Genomic DNA, 13,935 nt, shown 5'->3' with positions numbered 1-13,935 from the left:
TGGGTATTTTTCAAAGCTCCCCGGGTGATTTCAATATGCAGCCAAGGTTGCGATCCATTGCTTTAGAATAAAGTTAGAAGTATCTCCTCAGATTTAACTGCATACAATTTTGGAGCTTGAGTAGGTTTGATTTCTTAACTAAGTACTTGAGTAGGATATTTTGCCATCATTATCGGATAAAGAAGAATTTATTTAGGATTTACATAAGTTGTAAAATACGCAAATTTGGTTAAGTATAGTTTAATATTTTGAACTCAGAATCATTTAAACTCTTCCCTTTCAGTAACAAAATCTCTTTCCTTTTAGTGTTTTATGAATCTCATGGTCTTAGGAACAAAAGAAATCAGGTTTTAACTTTTTCCTAATTCTTATATCTTTAAACTTGTACTATTTCTCTTTGTTCTGAACCCTTTGCATAAGTATCTATTTAGATAACTTATTCCGAAAGAGTTTGAGGCAGTTTACCAGGATACATGAAGTATGACAAGGTAGTATAAATTAAATACAGGGTGAATTAGGAAAAACATGGGTTGAGACAATGTAGAGGTTAAAAATTCATGACCAAATGACCTATCCATGCATTACAGCAAACTCCTTGAGCCAATGGGGCCAACAGATGTGTCCTGTGACATTTCTGTTGGAAAAAGTGAGGGCTGCTGCCATAGTCTGTCTCTGTGCCTTTGAGGCTTAGTCAGGAATTGGGACACTTGAGATTAGGGCGATGCTCACACGCAATGAAGAAACTGAGACATTGAACAGACTGAATTAACTTTGAACATTTGTGTTATGTGCTAGGCATTCTGCAAGGAGTTTTATACATCTCATTTCCCCTACCTCACAATAATCTCATGTAGATAGTAGTAATCTCCTTTTACAGAAAAGGAAACTGAGGCTCAAAGATGTTGGATAACCTGCCCAGGTAATCAAGCCAGTAAATGGCAAGGCCAAGCTTCCAAGCCAGCTGTGACATAGAGTGCGGCCCTTCTGTAGTAGATCCTGGAGGATCAGATCCTTGCTAGTCACAGTTCCTGATTGGCCTCAGTACTATTTGTAGGAGAAATAATGTTTTGTGTGTGTGTGTTGGGGCGGGGGTGGGGGGGTGCGGAAATGAAAGGCCATATAGCAATATGAGAAAATCTCTTATTATATTTAGTTATGGCAGGGTACAGTGGCTCACAGCTGTAATTTCAGCACTTTGGGAGACCAAGGAAGAGGATTGCTTGAGCCTGGGAGCTCGAGACCAGCCTGGGCAACACAGTGAGACCCTGTCTCTACAAAAAATTTTAAAAAATTAGCTGGATGTGATAGCATGTGCTCATCACCCCTGCTACTCAGGAGGCTTGAAGTGTGAAGACTGCTCGAGCCAGGAAGGTTAAAGCTTCTGTGAGCTATGATTGCGCCATTGCACTCCAGCCTGGACCACAGAATGAGATTGTCTAAAAAAAAAAAAATTAAGTTGTTTTTCCCTTTGTTTTTTCAGTTCTGTTATTTTTGGGGGGAAGGGGAAGTTTTTTCCTCCCAACTCCTCATATTTGTAGGGTGGGATACTTTATTTTGTATTCCTCACCACACCTAGCATGCTGCACGTAATGTCTGGTTTGGCAAATTTTGCAGGGCTGGCATAACAGCAGTGTGTGGGTGTCCTTCTTTGATATGTCTTTCTTGCACTTGGCTCCCTGCAGAGGGGTGCTGCTGTGGCTGCCACTTCAGTTCTAGCAGATGGATAGGGGATCTTCCATGCTACCCCATTTTAAGGTTGGTCTTCCCACTCTTGTGAAATTTCACTTGTGATACATTTCAGATGGAGCTGCATGAACAGCTCTGTCAGCCTCAGAGAAGATTAGCTACTGTGCCATAGCTTGGTTTGGCGCTTGTGACATGTCTAAGTCTCATTTCCTAGGTTTCCAAGGGAGCCACTGTGTTCAATTCCTTGACTATATTTTTGGCAAATGTGTTGCCTACATTTCAGAAGAGTTCTGTAATTTCTCCCATCTTTGACCTCGTGGGATTTTTGTTTGTTTGTTTGCTTGCGTTTCTTTTTTAAATCTCAATGAAGTTTTTACCCTTTTCTGTCCTTGTGAAATTCACACCACTTTAGTACAACAGTCTCCCTTATTTCCAGCTTTGCTTCTTACCCCTCTCCTCCAGTTAGACTCTCCTCCAGTTAGACTCAGCCAGGCAGTACTGTCGGCCAGACCCACTACTGGGCACTTTTGACACTGTCGGCTTCCTTGCAGTCATCTGTGTCCCTCCTCTCACATCCCCCAACCTTCCTCTCTGCCTTCTTTCAAAGCTCAGTCTACCACTTTGCCACTCAAAGTCTGGTTTCTGGGCCCACAGCATCAGCATCACATGGAAGCCTGCTAGAAATGCAGATTCTCAGGCCGCACTGCAGCCCTTCCGAATGGGAATCTGCATCTTAGCAAATTGCTGAGGTGATCTGCATGCCCATCCAAATTAGGGAAGCACCGCTTTAACTCACACTTCTGCCTTGGGTTGTGACCTAATTAAGAGAATAGGATGTTAGAACCCATTCATTCTGTCGAAAGAATCAGCTAAAACATTTTTATATTTTCAAGTTGTTCGTCTTTAGGCAATAGTTTTGTCATTTTTAGGGATAGGGACAAACAAATATGCTTGGTAATGAATGTCTTTTCCTAACCATATGAATGCGGTTAGGGCATTAGGAGAAGCTTAGATAATTTAACCGATAGATTGTTACCAAGGGAGCGTTCAAATAACACCCATCATTGTTTTGAGAAGAATGGAGGGGATAGTTTTGTGGAAAGATTTCTAGTTTTCAGGTTTTTAACTTTCTTCTATGTGGAAATATTACTTATCCTGGGGATCAGTGATAGCACAGGTCATAGCTCAAGACGGAGCAACAGGTGTTTCTCCCTAAGGCGAGTTTCATCATGTCCTTAAGCATTAATGCTTGTGGAAAAGCTGCTGTGCAGGACAATGGATGGTGCAGGAGTTGGGGACATGGACCCCCTAGCCAAGAAGTGAAGAGGGACGGCTCAGCTGCATGGAAGAAGAATGTGAGGTTGAGTGATCAAACTGATGGAAAGCCACTCTTGGGCCCCCTGCCCCTTCTTTTACCTGTCCTTATACTGCTCCTGTGGTTGTGTTGGTGTGGCAGTATCTGTGACCCCTCATCCCCCACTCATTTAAATTCTGGAACCTTTTAATGTCCAGATGGTGTCTCTAAGACTCAGAGTTTTGAAGGAATAGAATTTGCTAAGTTATATCTATAGGTTCTACAGGTTTTCTAAAGGAGTTACACACACACACACACACACACACACACACACACACACACACACACACACGCTCACTGCAAAGTCAGAGAACCTGATACTTTGGGTGGGAAGTGATACTGGCCATCTAAATGCAAAGGGCTAAAAAGTGTGTTTTTCTAGACTGACTCAACCTTGCCTTCAATGTAAAAGAATTTCCTTTTGTATGACCATTAGTTGTTTTGTGCATTTTGATAAATTATTTAAAAGTTTGGAGTTACAGCACTAGAAAAGCATTCACTTACATTTAGAGTGCAGCTGCATTTAAGAGACATTGTTCTCGTTTCTTTGAACACTAGGCATCTGTTTAAACTGGACCCTACCTAATGCTACAGACCTTCAATGTGGGCCATCCCCCCACTGAGCAGATGCTATTGACTTGAAATAGGAGTGGCCAGGGCAGTGTTCCATTTCTCCTTCAGAAGTGTCTTATGGCATCAGAACCTAATACCGGAAACAGATGGAAACTGAACCTCAGGTTTCAGATCTTATTCAAAGGATAAGAGTTGCTGAATTGAAAAGTGTCAGATTTAGAAAACCTGTAATCAGTCAAATGGATGAGGGGAATGATGAAGGAAAATCATTGTTATATACTGAGAAGAAAAAAGAAAAATTAGTAGTTTCTAAGGAGTTTATCTTTGGTTAAAAGCACTTCATTTTTATTATTTTTAAATTTTTTTTTGAGACAGAATCTTGCTTTGTCACTCAGGCTGGAGTCCAGTGGCACGATCTCAGCTCACTGCAACCTCCACTTCCCGGGTTCGAGTGATTCTCGTTCCTCAGCTTCCTCAGTCACTGGGACTACAGGCGCACACCACCACACTCAGCTAATTTTTTTGTAGAGACAATGTTTCTCATGTTGGCTGGGCTGGTCTTGAACTCCTGACCTCGGGTGATCCGCCTGCTGCAGCCTCCCAAAGTGTTGGGATTACATGTATGAGCCACTGCCCCCAGCCAAAAGCACTTTAAATAAACATATATGTTAAGGAACGTATGAGTGTTACATATTACAGAATTTTGGCCAAGTTGTCGGATATATAGGATCTTTTTAGTAGTATGAGGATTAGGCAGTACTGGACAAGCAAAGATAACGTCCAAATTGAGATGTTCTGCTTGGGTAACTTTGAGTTAATGTGAAGCTCATTATTATTGAATATATTCATAGGATGCATAAATGTACCCTTCTTTCATCAATACATAATGGCAAAAATGAGGTTTCTTTGATCATTTAGGTTATTCTTGTCCTTTTTATGGCACCTTGTAAGTGAGTTACACTGGTCTGGTACCTTTGATTGAGAGTTACATTAGACTGAAGCTTTTATGGGAGTCATCCGACAATAACTTAAAACGAGAAACTGAAATCAATATGAAACTGAATATTCCAGAAAAATGTGGTTTATTGAAAGTTGCCATTTGTTTTATTTCCCAGCTTTGTTTTATGTCTTTATATAAAACAACAAAGAATAAAATATATTTTATTCTCTACAGCAGTGTTTCCAAGATGTGACCCACAAAGCATTCTTTTCCTGCTCTGTTAATATGGATTAAACTATGGCAGTTTATCTACTGCAGGACTTCTCAGAGCCTTTGACAGTACTAATATTCCCTGTGATTCTTTTAGAATGAGATATATTATCTGATCTTTCCCAAGCTTATTTTACTTCGCCTGCCGCTCTCTTCCCTGCCACCTCCTTTTTTTAGTTAATGGAATATCTACTGTGGCAGATAGCTGGGAAATAATACTGTAGCATTTTCAAATGTATTTTCTCATTTACCATCACAGCAGTCCTGAGAAACAGGGACAGTTTTGTTGTCGTTTTTTGGATGAGGGAGGAGCTAAGATCCACCAGAGTTCAGGCTGGCACCAGGATGCAGGTGTCCTAGTAACTCACCCAGTCTTTTATCTCCCTGTCAAGCCTTCGGTTCAGGTATGAGGCTCTTAGTCCTATGTGGCAGGGCTCTCTGCTGGCAGAGTTGAGGGGTCATCTGGGTGATAACAGTGATCTGAAGTTCCTATGTCTGGTAGCTGGCCCACAGGGCTCTGTGGTCTCCTGTAGAGAACTTTCTAATCTGAGTTGATAATGTGGGTGAGAGAATTGGTCCTTATATACCTTCTTTGAAGTAATGGCTTAGGCAGCCCCTCAGGTAGGCTTTCGAGTAGGAAAGTTACCCAGGTACTCAACTGTGATTCACTTGTGTTTTGCTTGCCACTTTTCACCCCATGGTACTATGTCATGTTTTGCTCTTTTTATAGAAAGAAATTCAAGCCATGAGTCAGTGCAGCCATCCCAATGTAGTGACCTATTACACCTCTTTTGTGGTCAAAGATGAACTTTGGCTGGTCATGAAATTACTAAGTGGAGGTAAGTGGATTTTGTTGTTGTTATTTATTTGCTTGTTTTCTCTCCTTTTGTTGGGACCAGCATATTGGAGAAGACTTTAGATTGAATCCTTTCTCCCCTGTGTTTGAAAGTTTGTTTGGTTTCTCATTGCCTAGAGGATAATGTCCAGATTGCTTCAGATTGACCTTCAAAGCTTTTCATAATTTTGCTTAACTTCCGAGAATGTGTATATCCTCTTCTCCAGGTATGAAATGCCCGACCTTCTAGGCTGAGAGGCAGCCCCTGGAATGTATTATGTGCTCTCATGCCTTTGCCCCTGACCTGTCCTCTTTCTCAGCCTTGCATCTCTCCTTTGTTTTCCATGTGCTCAGGCCTAAAAGGTCACATCCTCTCCACAGTCACCGCTTATTCTTCAAAAAAGTTAGCCAGTCCTTTCTCCTTGAGTCCTTTCTTTTTAACATTGTTCAGGTCCTTAACACATTGCAGTTTGCTGAATTATCTCAGTGCCATTTATCAGAATGTTCTGTGATGATGGAAATGTTCTGAGGTGCTGCTATCTACTTTTTACTAATCCCATGTGACTGTTAAGCACTTGACATGTGGCTAGTGTGACTGAGGGACTGAGTATTCAATTTTAATTAACTTACATTTAAATCACCTTGTATGGCTCCAGTATTGGACAGTGCATATTTAGGTTGTGGACTTTGTGAAGATTGTCTAATGCACTTTGAATTCATTGAACTTGGCGCCCAGTAGGTGCTCACTAAATGTGGTTTCAGTTGACATGGGGAGAAATGTGTGCTACATATTCACTTGCAGTGTTGATCAGAAATGGCACTATTGTCATCCTATTGTTGCATTTGGGAAGGGAAAGTCACTTCCTCTCTCTAGCTTCAGATCCCTGCAGTGATGCAAGCCATTGACAATTTAATTTACAAGGTGCTTTCACATCCTGTATTTTATTTCTTTTAATCTTCTAACATCACTATCAGAGAGGGAATGATAATGATAACCGTTGCCTTTTTTGAACACTTACTCTGTGGCTAGATCCTGTCCAAGGCAATTTACTGACCTTATCCCATTTAATCTTCACAGTATCCCTGAATGGCCTGTGTCACCATCCCTGTTTTTCAGAAATTACACCAAATTTCAAGGGAGTTTAGCAACTTGCCCAAGGTCACACACATAGTAAATGTTGGTGCTGGAATTTGTGACTCTAACATCTGTTAACTTAAAAATTTGTATGCTGTGCTGCAAGTAAATATTTACACCTTCGTTTTGCAGACATGGGCACTGAAGCTTAGAAAGCCCAAGTGATTTCCTTGGGAACACCCAGCATACCCACATCTCTGGTGTGTTCTCTTTCGAGGGCTTGATTCTCTGTGTATCTTTCTGAGACATGAAGTATGGTTTAGGATCAGAGGAGAACATTTTGCTGTGCCTGGACAACCCAAAACTAGCATAGCAGAATTTATATGATAGAGCCTATTTTAATCTGCAGATGTCAAGGGAGGTGTTTTAATGTTTTCCTTTTTTAAAAAAGAAACTCTCTTGGATCAAGCAGAAGCCCAAAAATGAGATGACGAAGGCATTGTAATTGGCTTGGATCTGCTTGTGTAGGTCTCGGTGGGGAGCCCTGGAGAGCTTAGTTCTGTTCTGTTTTCAGTCTTCCTCAGTCTTACTAGTCATTGTTTCCTTGAGTGCCTACTTCAGTTTTTAATTAAAAAGAAAAAAAGAAAAAGGAAGCCTGCCAGAGCTGGACTGCAGTATTGAGTGCTGGGACTGCCCCTTTATTCAGCAGAGGAACTTGCGCTTTGCCAACAAGATGATCTTAAGGCATTCTCTTTTTGTGGGGTTCCACCAACTCTGAGGAAATGAGAAATTCTGATGACTTGAGACCCTGAATAGTCCCAAATGCCCTGCTCAAGCTGAAGATTTTACCTTTTGCTTTTATGAAGCTGAGAATCTTCTGTTTTCTGAGGAGGATCTGACAGAAAATTTCTTTGTCTTTTTAAGAGTCCAATTTAGCCTCTCTGGGCTTTAGGTAAGAACAGATTTTAAACAGGTTTCCACAGGTAAGGACATGGGCAGACATGGACTCTTGTTCATTTTTCTTTTAGCAGGACAGAAATGCATGCATGCCTGGTATGGTATATCCTTATACAATAAAAAGAAAATGTTTTTGGAATTATCATTTTTTAAATGACACAAAAATCTAAGAGTCAACAAATAAACAGAGGTTTTTTTTTTCCTCTGGGGAAAAATATGCATTTGTTTTCTTCTATTTCATTACATTGAATCTCTTAATGAGGGGCAGGCAGCTGTATCTGATGGGGAAGCTCAATCCTCTTAGTTAATTATAAAGAGCCTAGAGCCAAATTCAGATCCTGAGGTAAGCCGTTTGTTAACTCTTCAGAAATGTCAAACCCCCAGGTAATTTTGGCTTTTAAACTGACCCAGGGGTTTGGAATACTAATTAATATGTGTTGAAACATGAATTCACAGTGCCAAGGATACTAATCTGTATATGGTAACAAAGTACTAGGTATCTGTTTGTTTATTGTAAGTGTTAGTGCCTCAAATATATCAGGTAAATGAAATAAAGATCAGCCAGGCTCAGTGGCTTATGCCTATAAGCCCAGCACTTTGGGAGGCCAAGGTGGGCAGATCACTTAAGCCCAGAAGTTCAAGACCAGCATGGGCAACATGGTAAGACCCCATCTCTACAAAAAATACAAAAATTAGCCAGGCGTGGTGGCACGTACTTGTAGTTCCAGCTACTTGGGAGGCTGAGGTGGGAGGATCGCTTGAGCCTGGGAAGTTGAGGCTGCAGTGAGCCGTGATTGCTCCACTGCACTCCAGCTTATATGACAGAGGCAGACTCTGTCTCAAATAAAAAAAGAAAAAGAAGGAAAGAAAATAAAGATCAGGTAGTGTCACAGGAAGGAATCTTCCGGTTATAAGCAGAGGTCTAGAAACAACATACTTCTTTCCCCCTCCCACCTGTGATTTAGGTCCTCAAAGAGTGTGTTTTTTTTTCTCTCAGCAGTTCACTTCTGCCTTTTCTCCTGGCCTCATACTCCTTTCTTTGTCAGTTCAGACTTTTTGCACCCTCTTTGGAGGGTTGCTCTTAGGAATTTTTGTGAGAAATACTGTAACCAGAAAAGGAACCAACCATGGAACGGCCATGAACAGCCTTCTGGTCCCTGGCAGAATCCTTCTCGTTAAATTCACACTGAAAGTGCTCTTGCAAACTTGGATTTAGTGTTTTTGGTCATGGGGCCCGCATTCAATTGTTTGTTTGCCTTGGGAATATTTGCATTAAATAAAGCCCATATTTTGATGTTTCTATTAAATTTTATACATAATGGAGTCTTGTTCTGAAAAGGTGATGAAGATGCTTATGTTTTAATTCTTCTGTTTGTCTACTTAGGTTCAATGTTGGATATCATAAAATACATTGTCAACCGAGGAGAACACAAGAATGGAGTTCTGGAAGAGGCAATAATAGCAACAATTCTTAAAGAGGTTTTGGAAGGCTTAGACTATCTACACAGAAACGGTCAGATTCACAGGTATGACCTCTGCAGAGATGTTTAAATTCAGATGTTCATATCTTCAGCCCTAGTTTGTAAAGAATATTAAGGAAACACATGTTGCAGGCAGGTATTGACATTACTTTAACTTAGGCTAAATAGATGGGAAAAAAGTACTTAAGAAAGAAACAAGAGAATAAATTTTGATGAATTATATTGGTATCTTTGGGATTGCTTCAGTTGCTTTCACTGAAATAAGAGTGGAATCTAAAAAGGACTACATGGACTCATTTAAAAAAATCAGTTTTGGTAACTACTCTTGAATTATACTAGTTGAACTAGACAGCATCTCTATCTTTCTAATACAAGCAAGACTATCCAAACATTGTACTATGTGAATTATTTTTGATGTGGTGGTGAGAGGGAAGGAAGAGGCACTTATCTTCTTTTGTGACATAAAATGTTAATTCTTTACATAGTCAAATCACATAGAATATGAGTGCTTGATGTTTCAAGTGAGTGAGTGCTACTTGGGCTCTTAGGAATTATTGCAAGTAAATAGCCATTTACCAGTAATACTAATAATGTAATTCTCCTACCCTGAAATTTATATTTAATTATTTCTACTATATTTTTCTTTTTCTTTTTTTTTTTTGAGACAGAGTCTTGCTCTGTTGCCCAGGCTGGAGTGCAATGGTGTGATCTCAGCTCACTGCAACCTCTGCCTCCCGAGTTCAAGCAATTCTCCTGTCTCAGCCTCCCGAGTAGCTGGGATTACAGGCATGCGCCACCATGCCTGGCTAATTTTTGTATATTTAGTAGAGATGGGGTTCACCATGTTGGCCAGGCTGGACTGACACTCTTGATCCCAGGTGATCTGCCCACCTTAGCCTCCCAAAGTGCTAGGATTACAGGCGTGAGCCACTGTGGCTGGCCTATGTTTTTCAATAATTAGAAAAAAGTTACTTTAGAAATCAAATTTATAAATTGCAAATTGTCATTTTTCAAAGTACTAAGATTACACAGGTTTTATATGGTGAAGAAATGTAATATCTATTATTATAATTAGTATTTATAATCAGTCTCTCACCAGAGAGAAGTTCATTTTTCAGAAAGAGAATTAAGTTGGAATTGCATCCCAAATTTAAGTGGAAGTAGAGGAGCTTTACATAGACTGGGCTTTAATACTTGATAGAATGACAGTAGTGTGAGTTTATGGGCAGTGTCTGACTCTGAAGCATAAAATAGAGAGTCTACTTACTGATGATTTAATTAAATTTGGATAATTATTTCATAGAAAATATTTCTTTCTAAAATCCTAACTCTCCCCCACGAGTAAACTATAAAATGACAGGTAGATCCTTATACCTTTTTTTTTTGAGACCAAGTTTCACTCTTGTTGCCCAGGCTGGAGGGCAGTGGCACGGCGTTGGCTCACTGCAACCTCCACCTCCCAGGTTCAAGTGATTCTTTTGCCTCAGCCTCCCACGTAGCTGGGATTACAGGCACCTGCCACCATGCCCAACTAATTTTTGTATTTTTAGTAGAGATGGGGTTTCACCATTTTTTCCAGGCTGGTCTCGAACTCCTCACCTCAGGTGCTCCACCCACCTTGGCCTCCCAAAGTGCTGGGATTACAGGCGTGAGCCGCTGTGCCCAGCCTATCCTTATAACTTTTAAAATCTGTGCTATAATCTTAATATTTATGAAATTATTATGTCAAAGAGCTGCGTTGTATGATATGTTTTAAAATCTTCCTGAGTGAATCAATACACTATAAAGTCTGTACCCTACAATTTATTTTCTATTTTTTTTTTCTAATAGGGATTTGAAAGCTGGTAATATTCTTCTGGGTGAGGATGGTTCAGTACAAATAGCAGGTAAAGCTGATAAATAGAAAAATTTTTTACTTGATTACGGAAGTGTTACAGTTTCAAGGAATGTAGAGTCATTCCTGAGAAATGAATAAATGCATGTAATCTCTCTTCAGAACGATATTTACAGAATGTTTGGGTCCGAAGGATAACATATTTTCCTTATTGTTTTGATAAGTCATTAGATCATCCTGTGAAAAATGCCATTTTAGTACATAGCTTTTTGATAAAGAATAATTTTATTTTCAATTTTATTATGTTTTCTACCTTTCACATTTTATAATGGTAATACTCATATAACTTCAAGAAATGCACTTGTAAAAACGTTTTTCGATAGGTTTGAAAATTTAAAACATCATACACATCAATTAAAAACTAATTTATTTCTTAAGAGGTATCTGAAAGAATTGTGAACATTAAAAATCTGGGCCTTATTTTGTTTTTAACTCTGACCCATCATGGCTATTCTTGACAAAGCTGGTAGGCTGGGGATGCAATGAATGTCTTTTACGTGAACACGCACTATCAGGTGAGCACCTTTCGTGTTCAAAGCCTCTATTTTGTTATTGGCCCTAGAGTAACCTTAAAGGCCTGGGATAAGATGTAGCCACGCCCATATTAACTCTTACTTTACCCATGTCATTGAAAGTCTGTCTCAGCAATCCTTTTAGCTTTCATGGTTTCTTGGGGGAGTGTTCTTGGCATTTTTTGGCTAGACAGTCATTCCCTCTACTGGACTGACCCTGTCATTGCAGAGAAGAGTAAGATGAGCCCACTTGTACCCATCACCTAGTTTCAATAATTATCAATCTTTGGCAATTCTTGATTCATCTGCTGCCCCCTACCCCCACCCCCCGACTCTGGTGCCTCTCCTCATCGTGGATGCTGGATTTTGTTCTTGAGCCATCTGAGTTAGTGCTTTGTGTGTGCATATCTTGTCCTCATGAGTGGACCTTATCCCATAGGCTAGGGACAGTTTGAAAAAGTACTTCAGTTAAACAAGTAACAGCTAAGAAACATCTGTGGGCAAAAATTTCAAACTGTCCAGCCCCAAGCAGTCTAGTTGTTCAGAGTGCAGGCTCTGGTGTCAGCTGACGTGATCGAAATTCTGAGGCCACCACTTAGTAGCTGTACCACCTTGGGCAAGTTACCAAACCTTCTTAAGACTCAGTTTCCTTAAAGAGGGATAAAAATATAAACTAATTCATCTTCTTTCATGAAATCAAGGTCCAGTGATCTTAACAGTGGCCAACACATAATAGGCAAGCAGTAAATATCAATAACTGCTGTTCTACCATGGCTGCTGCTGCTACTACTGTTGCTACTATTACTACTATTACTTCTGTTACTACGACTAACAGGATCACAGTGATACTCCCTTGCACTGACTGGAGATCATGTGACCCTCAGATTGTCCTGCAAGAGCTTCAGCTCTGAGGAGAGTTTATGACTTATCAAAAGGTAATACTTATTAATTATGGAATTTGGAAGCTAACTTGCCATTAATCTTGCTCTAAGATGATAAGGAAGTACAACTAATTTTCTGTTTTATGATGAAATGATGATTTCTCACTAAAAGGGTCAAAATAGCAGTGAACTGCCTTTGAAATGTGAAGGCTAGTCAGCCCCTGCCTTATTCTGTTACTTGGTCCTCTGCCAGTCATCTCATCCCATTATTCTTGTCAGATTAATGATCCGAGCCTCTCCCTGAGCCTTCTGGAACACATTGTCCTTTTCTTTTTCCCAGTAAGAATCCCCGAGGTAAGATTTCCTGGCTTTTTCCTTCCATCACAGGCCTTTGGGTTTTTCCTCACTGCCGGGGAGTCTGTTGTGACCCAGTACGTGCCTGCACTGTGCGGGCTGCTGAGTTCAGAAGGGCTCAGGCAGGAAGCCCCTGCACAGGGTAGGTGTGGGAATTAAGTGAATTGATGTGTAGAGAGGGCTGTGCCTTTTCTGTGCCTGGCATGTGCTGAGGACTTTGTGTTCCGGCCCTCCGGGGCTTCCTTGGTATCTTTTTGAGTATGCGACTTCATGCTTGTGTAATAACACAAACTGGAATGGCCATTTCCCAGATGTATGGTGGCTGCTTGACAGGCACCTAAATGTACAGCTTCTGCATCTCTGGAACTATCGCTTTCTAGAATTCACATTTAATTTCTCCCATATTCTCTGACCTGATCATAACATCCAACTAATACAGTATTTAAAGTTTGAATTTTTAAAGTGTTCACTGTAATATAAGGTTATTGCCTTAAAGCATTTTTAATGTCTCCTTGGAAAGGTAGATGTTACTGCTGTCCCCATTTTATAGGAGATTGACTTTCTTGGTCAGGTACTTGGTTGCTGCCTGAGCAAAAATGAGGACCAGGAGTCTCTGGGTCTTTTACTGGCATCCTTGTCGGTGGGTGAAACAGGCGAGGTCGGGGGGAAGAGTGGAACGTGGAGACTCAGCAACGGCAGGGGTGAGACGGTCCTTTTTTGTTGCTACCTGGACAAATAATACATTGTTTTTACCCAGTCTGTTTTTGCTCTTTCCCCTTTGTATCTTTATGCCTCTGAGGCCCTGTAGTTTGAAATAAAAGTTAAGCAGGGGAGAAGTTAAGTTTGCATTTATTTCTTTGAGTGTAATATACATTGCCCACCTTGAGAGTATTATTGTGTGCACTGTTTTTAAGAAAGGGCATTTTTGCTATCCTAATAGAAAACATAATGATTTTTGTTTTTTTTAGGGGAAACACTCACTTTTACATATGTATAAATTCCCTTTTTCAGAACTTTTTATCAGAAAACAGAAGATTAAAGGGCCTGACTTAGACCATGAGAAACCCTCACTTTATTATGCAGCTAGAAGTGTGGTGGGTAGGATAATGAGCCTGCTTCTGTT

The 13,935-nt window shown here is 40.3% G+C and overlaps 1 protein-coding gene across 3 annotated transcripts in view; it reads left to right on the top strand.

Annotated features, from left to right (window-relative positions):
• Positions 1-13,935, top strand: part of STK39 (serine/threonine kinase 39) — a 296,359-nt gene that overhangs the window by 74,830 nt on the left and 207,594 nt on the right. For all 3 annotated transcript variants that reach the window (XM_055108709.2, XM_034954433.3, XM_063595436.1), the window contains exons 3-5: positions 5,554-5,662; positions 9,075-9,216; positions 11,002-11,057. In XM_055108709.2, coding sequence (XP_054964684.1) covers positions 5,554-5,662; positions 9,075-9,216; positions 11,002-11,057 — 307 coding nt within the window. The remainder of the gene's footprint in view (positions 1-5,553; positions 5,663-9,074; positions 9,217-11,001; positions 11,058-13,935) is intronic.

This window comes from Pan paniscus, chromosome 13, assembly GCF_029289425.2.
Source record: "Pan paniscus chromosome 13, NHGRI_mPanPan1-v2.0_pri, whole genome shotgun sequence".
Classification (NCBI taxonomy): Eukaryota; Metazoa; Chordata; class Mammalia; order Primates; family Hominidae; genus Pan; species Pan paniscus.
This window is presented reverse-complemented; position numbering and strand designations above follow the sequence as displayed.